General features: G+C 37.7%; 1 protein-coding gene across 4 annotated transcripts in view; it reads left to right on the plus strand.

Moving 5' to 3' along the window:
* The window catches only part of POC1B (POC1 centriolar protein B), a 99,874-nt gene that overhangs the window by 41,283 nt on the left and 49,036 nt on the right, over positions 1 to 9,555 (plus strand). For 3 of the 4 annotated variants that reach the window (XM_024754357.1, XM_024754359.1, XM_024754360.1), the window contains 5 exons: positions 2,799 to 2,906; positions 3,037 to 3,152; positions 4,508 to 4,641; positions 6,758 to 6,826; positions 7,562 to 7,714. In XM_024754357.1, the coding sequence (XP_024610125.1) occupies positions 2,799 to 2,906; positions 3,037 to 3,152; positions 4,508 to 4,641; positions 6,758 to 6,826; positions 7,562 to 7,714 (580 nt within the window). The remainder of the gene's footprint in view (positions 1 to 2,798; positions 2,907 to 3,036; positions 3,153 to 4,507; positions 4,642 to 6,757; positions 6,827 to 7,561; positions 7,715 to 9,555) is intronic. The other variant, XM_024754358.1, reaches the window with a different exon arrangement.

The raw sequence follows: 9,555 nt of genomic DNA on the forward strand, positions 1-9,555 counted from the left end.
GTTCAGTCTTGGAAGGTTATACCTTTCTAAGAATTTGTCCATTTCTTCCAGGTTGTCCCTTTTATTGGCATAGAGTTGCTTGTAGTAGTCTATTAAGGTGCTTTGTATTTCTGCGGTGTCTGTTGTAGCTTCCTCTTTTTCATTTCTAATATTATTGATGTGAGTCCTCTCCCTCTTTTTCTTGATGCGTCTGGCTAATGGTTTATCAATTTTGTTTATCTTCTCAAAGAATCAGCTTTTAGTTTTATTGATCTTTGCTATTGTTTTCTTTGTTTCCATTTCATTTATTTCATAGATGGGTCTTGTGTTTCTATCCATTCAGCAAGCCTGTGTCTTTTGGTTGGAGCATTTAATCCATTCACGTTTAAGGTAATTATCGATATGTATGTTCCTATGACCATTTTCTTAATTGTTTTGGGTTTGCTTTTGTAGGTCCTTTTATTCTCTTGTGTTTCCTACTTGGAAGTTCCTTTAGCATTTTTTGTGGAGCTGGTTTGGTGGTGTTGAATTCTCTTAGCTTTTGCTTGTGTGTAAAGCTTTTGATTTTTCCATGGAATCTGAATGAGATCCTTGCAGGGCAGAGTAACTTGGTTGTAGGTTCTTCCCTTTCATCACTTAAAGTATATCATGCCACTCCTTTCTGGCTGGTAGAGTTTCTGCTGAGAAATCAGCTGTTAACCTTATGGGAGTTCCCTTCTATGGTATTTGTCATTTTTCCCTTGCTGCTTTCAATAAGTTTTCTTTGTCTTTAATTTTTGCCAGTTTGATTACTGTGTGTCTCAATGTGTTTCTCCTTGAGTTTATCCTGTATGGGACTCTCTGTGCTTCCTGGACTTGGGTGGCTATTTCCTTACCCGTGTTAAGGAAGTTTTTGACTGTAATCTCTTCAGATATTTTTTTGGGTCCTTTCTCTCTCTCTTCTCCTTCTGGGACCCCTGTATTGCCAATGTTGTTGAGTTTAATGTTGTCTCAGAGGTCTCTTAGGCTGTCTTCATTTCTTTTCATTCTTTTTTCTTTATTCTGTTCCGCAGCAGTGAATTCCACCATTCTGTCTTCCAGGTCACTCATCTGTTCTTCTGCCTCAGTTATTCTGCTATTGATTCCTTCTAGTGTAATTTTCATTTCAGTTATTGTATTGTTCATCTCTGTTTGTTCTTTAATTCTTCTAGGTCTTTGTTAAACATTTCTTGCATCTTCTCGATCTTTGCCTCCATTCTTTTTCCGATGTCCTGGATCATCTTCACTATCATTATTCTGAATTCTTTTTCTGGAAGGTTGCCTATCTCTGCTTCATTTAGTTGTTTTTCTGGGGTTTTATCTTGTTCCTTCATCTGGTACATAGCCTTGTGCCTTTTATCTTGTCTATCTTTCTGTGAATGTGGTTTTTGTTCCACAGGCTGCACAATTGTAGTTCTTTTTGCTTCTGCTCCATAGTTTCTTAATAGTCTAAAATTTTTCATTTTCTTTTCAGCCTTCTGCTCTTCTATCTCCATTCTAAAACGGCACTTAAGAGAGAAAAAGAACCTTGGAAAGGATTTTAAAGGGAAAGAGTATAAAAGCAGTAGACAAGATGTCTGAGAATTTTCTCATTTGTTTGTTTTTGTTTTGATGTTGGGGGTAGGAGTTTATTAATTAATTTATTTATTTTTGCTGTGTTGGGTCTTCATTTCTGTGCGAGGGCTTTCTCTAGTTGTGGCAAGCGGGGGCCACTCTTCATTGCGGTGTGCGGGCCTCTCACTATCGCGGCCTCTCTTGTTGCGGAGCACAGGCTCCAGACGCGCAGGCTCAGTAGTTGTGGCTCATGGGCCTAGTTGCTCTGTGGCATGTAGGATCCTCCCAGACCAGGGCTCGAACCTGTGTCCCCTGCATTAGCAGGCAGATTCTCAACCACTGCGCCACCAGGGAAGCCCTCATTTGTTTTTTAATGGGGCATATGGATAATAGGTGTGTCTCTGAAGGGACTTCAGTTTTGTGTAAATGAGTTGTCCTCTTTTCAATCTGTTGGAGCTCTCTGGCCTCCCCAATCCAGGAAGTTACAGGCTTGAGGAGTTGGTTCTTTTGTTGATGATAGCATTCAATTTTAATTCTCAACACACCAGTTCTTTTCTTACAAAAAGCCTCACTGTAGAGTTGCTAGGATGAGTAATAGATGCTCTCTTGGGTCATATGGATACACCAGAAAATGACAGTAGAAAGAAATAGAGAATACTTTTAAAAAACAAAAGTATTTTAAAATACTTTTTAAAAACTTGGGGCTTCCCTGGTGGCACAGTGGTTGAGAGTCCGCCTGCTGATGCAGGGGATACGGGTTCATGCCCCGGTCCGGGAGGATCCCACGTGCCGCAGAGTGGCTGGGCCCGTGAGCCATGGCTGCTGAGCCTGTGTGTCCGGAGCCTGTGCTCCACAAAGGGAGAGGCCACAACAGTGAGAGGCCCACATACCACAAAAAGAAAAAAAACAAAACAAAAAACAAGGTACTTGGCTTGGAAGCAGTGCAGACCTCAGACAGAAACTACCTTGAAACTAAATTATTTAAATATAAAAGAATAAAAGCTTAAAAGATTCTCAGTTAGTCTATATAGTATATTTTCATCTTTTTAATGGTCTATCAGTGTCTTTCGTTATGCTTATTTTTAGTTGGAAAAGGTGTTGGTAGCAGAATAGGAGTTTGCTGCATGGTGTGCCAACACTGGCCTAGGGTATTTAATATGTACATGCATGTCATGTGTATGTCATTGTGGGGATGGGGGTGATTGTCAGGAGCCTTCCATAACAATTATCTTTCTTATGCTTTCCAGGTTTTCACCTGATGGAAGACTAATTGTATCATGTAGTGAGGATAAAACTATTAAAATCTGGGATACCACAAATAAGCAATGTGTTAATAACTTCTCAGATTTTGTAGGGTAAGTCCATTCTCTTTTTGCATTTATATGGGTTAGTTTGCTATGGAGACATTTAATTATTACAATTCAAATAAAGAAATGAGAGTAAAGAGAAATCAAAATGTTAGACCATCTTATTCTTTTCTCCTAGGTTTGCAAATTTTGTGGATTTTAACCCTAATGGTACATGCATAGCTTCAGCAGGTTCTGATCATACCGTGAAAATCTGGGATATAAGAGTGAACAAGTTACTCCAGCATTATCAAGGTAACAATTTCCATAACAAAATTCAGTTGTAAAATGGGCTCCTCTAGGAAGTTCTTACGCTGACAGACTATCCTTCTCAGTGTGGCTTAGCCCTCTTAATGAGAAAGATGGGCTGACTTTGAACTGACTAGAGAAGAGTTAGCCCCTATCAGCAGCATGGTCCAAGGAGCTGGAGTAGAGGCCAGCGTACAGAATGGGGTGGAGGGACCTTAAAAATGATGCCAGGGCTGTAAAAAAAAAAAAAAAGAAGAAAAAAGGTTACTGTAAGATTTTGAAACTTTAGTTATCTGTTTAGTTTAGGCCCGTGTACCGCAAAAAAAAAAAGAATCCAGGATAGAAGTTGACTCAGAAGGAGATACCTGAGTACAGATAGGTGTTATAACTGGTAGAAAACAACATCCTACTGTGCCCATATATTGAAGTTAAAAGAGAAATGAATTGATTTTTTAGTGTATATTAGATTTATATTAAATCCACATTTCCCTTTCTTTTTTTTTTTTGGTTTTTTGTTTGTTTGTTTTTTGCGGTACGTGGGCCTCTCACTGTTGTGGCCTCTCCCGTTGTGGAGCACAGGCTCCGGACGCGCAGGCTCAGCAGCCATGGCTCACGGGCCCAGCCGCTCTGCGGCATGTGGGATCCTCCCGGACCGGAGCATGAACCCTTGTCCCCTGCATTGGCAGGCGGACTCTCAACCACTGCGCCACCAGGGAAGCCCCACATTTCCCTTTCTTAATAACTATAATGTAGCAGACACTGTGCTAAATCCTCACAACAGCCCTAAGAGGTATTACTATTACCTCCACTTTAAAGATAAGGAAACTGAGGCTTAAAGGGGCTAAGTTACTTGCTAAAATATTGATAGAACTGACATGGGACTTTCTGTTTATAAAGTACATTTTTATAAAATACATTGATGAACAAACTTTTGATCGCTGTGTTATGCTGCCTCCTATTGGAAGGAGGTTGTCCAGAAATGAATTCTCAAGCTGGCAAGACTGCCCTTCTCCAAATATATCTCCATACTCTTCACCCCTTGACCCAAGCAACTAACTGGTAATTAAATTTAGTTTAAGGCTAAGATGTATACCTTATGTGAGCTGGTGGTAACCAATGGTTGCTTATATTGGTAATATATCTGAAGATTTTATAGTTACGTGTTTATTAAGATCATTCTTCCATGACACACTCTCATTTGTAAAGCTATTCTGTGTCATGAGCTATGTGGAATTTTGGTTGCTGTGGAGACATTGCCCCTAATTGATTCTTTCAGTCTGGTATTGCTAATAGGGTAAAGGGGCATCTCTAGAATTAAGAATTATTCTCTGAACTTTTTGCTTTAATTTTCTACAAATCAGTTCACAGCGGTGGAGTTAATTGTGTGTCATTCCATCCTTCGGGTAACTATCTCATCACTGCTTCTTCAGATGGTATGCTTAAGATTCTGGACCTCTTAGAAGGAAGGCTTATATATACACTTCAAGGACATACGGTATGAACAGTAAGATTTTTACTTCTTAAATAATATATCTTTAAAAGTTTTGATCCATTTTATTATATGGCTTTATTATTTTTCCAAGTGTAGCACACATTGCTGCTACCACAATGTGTTTTTTTTTTTTTTTGCTTCCAAGGCTATGTTTTTTATTTTAAAATAAATATTATTTCTCTTTAAATAAATATTATTTATTGTAATTCATGTCAAAATCAATGTGTATCTTTCAGTGGACATTAACTTAATCCTTTACTGCTATCTTCCTCAGTATGTAGTATAGGTTTGACTGGGTAAATGATGATGGATACATGTTTTTCTTACTTCTGATCTTTCCCCTCATGTGGAGGCTGTCCCACTAGCTTTGACCCTCTTAGCCTCCACACCCCCTCACTCTCTCCTTTCACTAATCTGATTGGCGAGTTTAGAAGGAGAAATTTGACAAGTCAAGCCCAATGCCTTCTACTCTTGGAAGCCTGTGCCTGTCTGTATGGTTTTCCTCTGATATTTCTTGTGGGGAGGCCTGCCCTTGTCCAGCCTTGCCTGTGACTGGGTACTCAAATCTGACTCATTCTGGGATTCAGTTCTAGAAAGCCCACTTGCCCACAGATAAAGCCACATTTTCTCTTTATAAGCCTTCATCAGTAAGAAAGGTAATATTTCTTTTGTCTTATTTTTCAATTGTTTTAGGAACCCAGTGGGGAAGTGGGGTGCTATCTATTGAGCCTATTCAATCACACACACACACACACACACACACACACACACACACACACACAAACACAAACACACATATACACTAGTATATAATGTACTAAAGAAAAACTTTTTAAGTGTAGAAACTATCTTTCCTTTCTGGGTAAATATTCAAACTTCTCTAAATTTTTTAGAATGCATCCTCTTTTTTTTTAAATAAGATGTACTATGTACTTCCTTTTAACCAAGTATAAGTTATTTATATCCAGAAATAGAATGGGTTTTGTGGTCTAAGGGAGAAGTTTTTTTTTTCTGCCTTCATGTATCCTGCCGGACTTCCTGCTTGCTTTATCATTTGTTCTGCAGCTGTGTTAGAGTGAAGCAGAAATAGACACTAACCAGCTCAGATATATGTGTACCCATGGATTTAGGCTGGATGAACAACAAATAAAAGTGGCCAAAGATTAAAATATCCATGGATGAAGGACAGAGTAATAGAAAAAAGATAAATAAAATAATTTAGGAGAAAAGCACTACACATGAAGATGGAATATTTCACAGTCTGGAGGTGAAGGTGTTTATGAGGCTATAATAACCTGAGTCTGTGGGATGGTCTACTTGAAAAATAGATGTTTTTCCCCCAAGATTTTCTTGCATAGATTAAGGACATATTAAAAACAAACAGTATACGCATATTTTTGAAATGAGGAAGATTTACTCTTATCTTGACTGAAAATTGACCTAGAGGTCATGTTGTGACTGTGCCGGGTATAGTCTTGTCCAGCTCCACAGCTATTGCTCCATTTCGTGTTCCTGTTACCTCTCACCCAGATAATTGCAGTAACTTCCTGACTGCCCTGCAACCATTTGTTCTGACTCCAACTCATCGTTCTCACAATCGTGATATCAATTTTCATCAATCACAGCTCTTCTATCCATGTCCTGCTCTTAAAACTTTGAGTGGCTCAATATTGCCCACATGAAGGGAGAGCTCAGCGAAGCCTGTTGTGGTCAGGAAATAAGCTTGGTTCGTGCAGCCTCATTCCCGTCACCTGCAGAATTATCATTCAGTTTCTGCTAGTGATTTGTTGAATAAAGAATCCAAAGCCAGAAAATCTTAACAGAAATTCTTACTAACTTACCTATGCACAAGCTTTTCTTTAAAGGGGAGAAGAGTGTATTTTCTCATTTTTATTAGCATCTCTTTTTTCACTTAGTATCATTTATAGATGTTTTAATGTAATTGGGTTGACTCTTTGATTCTCTTTGCCTGCATAAGTTACTAACAGCTGGATATGTTCTCAAGACATTGCATAAATAGTCTGCACAAGTTAGGATGAAAAATTAATACTCACGGCCCTCTTGGCCATGAGAACACATTACCAAGTAAGTTTTTCTTTTATCTCCCTTTATTTCTTAGGGGCCTGTCTTCACTGTTACATTTTCAAAAGGTGGAGAGCTGTTTACATCAGGAGGTGCAGATGCACAGGTTTGTAAATCTCTCGGCTCCCTCTGATTTGGATAGGGGAATGGAATCTGAGACCTCACCTAAGATTTTTACAACCAGCTAGTTTGTATATGTTAAGATGATTATCAATGAGTTTATATTTTAATTTAGTGCCAGGAAGTCTGCTATCTCATAGCTGAAATACTTCCAGTTCTGATAGTTTTTGGAACTCAAATAGCAGTTATTTTCTTTTGCTCATCTTTACACTTAATTATAATACATAAAACTGACACTTACTGAATACCTAATATTGGTGTGGCCCTTTCACTTGAATTATTGCCTAATCTATTGTCTGTATGCCTTGTTTTTCAAATGTTGATTAAGCTCCTTGAGGATGGTAAAATTAAATTGTTTGTATAGCAAATCTGCATTTATTTGAAATGACCAAAAGTCATTCAGAGCCAGATTTATTGAATAAGGTGGACAGTAAAGCCAAAAACATGATTTTGGGCTTTGGGAAAAATAAAAGAGGATTTTAAGGTAATAAGTTATTTTCTTAATATGAATTTTAAACTGGACATAAAGGCAATTTGAAATGCTAAATCTCTCCCTATCACCCTTTAAAAAAAAAAGTGTTGAGATGTAGTGTTGTCAGAATATATATCTAGCCTTCCTGACTATTTTGAGAGACAATTCTATATATTCATTTTTTTAAAAATTTACTTCTACTGCTTGTACATGCAAGTCAATAACTGCCAACCTGATGAATTTTTATAGGTCTTATTGTGGAGGACTAACTTTGATGAACTGAATTGTAAAGATGTTATTAAAAGAAACCTCAAAAGATTACACTTTGATTCACCACCACATCTTCTCGATATCTACCCAAGGACACCACATCCCCAGGAGGGAAAAATTGAAACTGTTGAAGTGAGTACTTTGTGCATATTTGCCCTACCATTTGTTAAGTGTACACTTTGGGGCTGTTGGTCAACTAGATGCTTGAAATTATACTTAATTAGATGAAACCTAGTCCTGCTTTAAAACAGCAGCACTTCAAGAAACAATTACTTTCACTAATAAAATAAAACTATAAATAAGGTAGTGTGTAATAGTACTAAAACCTCTCATATTTGCTTCTTGAAGATTTAGAAATAAAACTTAAAAATTGTGTTAATAATAATGGAAATGAGGAATCAAATCTAAGACCTCTGATGACTGTAAAGTCTGAGCTGGCTTCATATTCTAGACATGTTTAGGGAGCTCATGTGATGGCTGTCATGAGAACAGGGCTGAAGGGCAAGAATTTTTAGAGCAGTTATTGAAATAGGTATCTTGAAGCCCTTTTACAACAAAAAAATAAAATAAAAGGTCTTATGAACAGTAAAAAGAAGAGACTTAAGCATTAAACCTAATAGTTGAGGCCATGTTAGTGTTTGCCAACATATATTTTCAAGTATATAATTATCTGTTTAGCTGTAAATTTTTGTTGGCAAGTTCCCTTAGGTCCTATAGATTTAAATGTTCTACTCTCTTCAAAGAAAAGAGTTCTGTCTTTGCTGGGTACTTTGCTGGTATTAGTCTATTTCTTTCCATTTTGCATGATTCTTTTTTTTTTTGGCTGGCTTGTGGGATCTTCGTTCCCCAACCAGGGATTGAACCCGGTCCACAGCAGTGAAAGCGCTGAATCCTAACCACTGGACTGCCAGGGAATTCCCATTGCATGATTCTTCTTAAGTTGTTTTTTCTCTCAGAAAGAGCAGATATCCGGAATTACTATTATCTGTTCATCTGAATTTTTTTTCCAATCACTGGCAGAGTCTTTCTTTGCTTTTCAAGTAGATATTTAAAAATTCTTAAGATATTATTCCTGAGTGGCAGTTCACAGCCACCTCCTGCTTGTTATTCATGCTGTGGTTCCAGACCCCCTTCTGTGGTCTCTGGCTTCCTTACCCTGTGTCAGTTCTTTAATTTTGGTTTCCTTGGTCTTAGCCTTTTCTCTTACCTCAGGTATTTCTTTTAGTCTCAGGTTTTGTGTATGTGCGTGTGCATGTGCACGCATGCATAAATTTAAGTTTTTAAAACTTTTAATTCTTTTAGACTGTTTTTTAGATTTTGTTTAATCTAGCCACATTTGGGGGATTTCTGTCCTTGTTTTTCAATGGTAGTGTTTATTTTCAGTTCTTTGCTATAATTTTTGTCCTCTCCAACTTCCGACCATCTTTCCAGACCTTCTAACTAAAGTGTTTACCATTGTGCTTTACTACATCTTCATGCCACTTATTGTATTATCATTTCCCCCTCTTTCATTTCTTTGAAAGAAAGAATGTAATGTAATTTGTGGCTCACCACATTTTTGTTTCTGTTTCTGCAATTATGGATGCATTTGTTGATCCCCTGTGATCCCATGCATTCACATCAAATATATGTGAAATATATTTTAACTTGAGTTTTCTTGTTTTACCTAAGCTGGTTTTATTGACTCTTGGTGTTTTATATTCTAGTATTTCTGTAGCTTAGCTGGGCCTGATCAGCAACATTGCTGCTGCCCTCTCATCCGCTTAGCCACCTACCTTTCCAGTGTGGTAGGTGACAGAGCTGCAGGCTGAGCCCAGGTCTCTTTACTCCTAATTCACTTATACTTCCATGACATCACACTGCCTCAGCACTGAGGATTCAAGCCATTTTCTCTGTGATTTACTCTCAGCCCCAGCTCACTTAAGAGTGCTAGACTTACTTTTTTTTTTTTTTTTTTTTTTTTTTTTTGGTTG

This window comes from Neophocaena asiaeorientalis, unplaced genomic scaffold (assembly GCF_003031525.2).
Source record: "Neophocaena asiaeorientalis asiaeorientalis breed wild unplaced genomic scaffold, Neophocaena_asiaeorientalis_V1.1 scaffold92, whole genome shotgun sequence".
Lineage (NCBI taxonomy): Eukaryota > Metazoa > Chordata > Mammalia > Artiodactyla > Phocoenidae > Neophocaena > Neophocaena asiaeorientalis.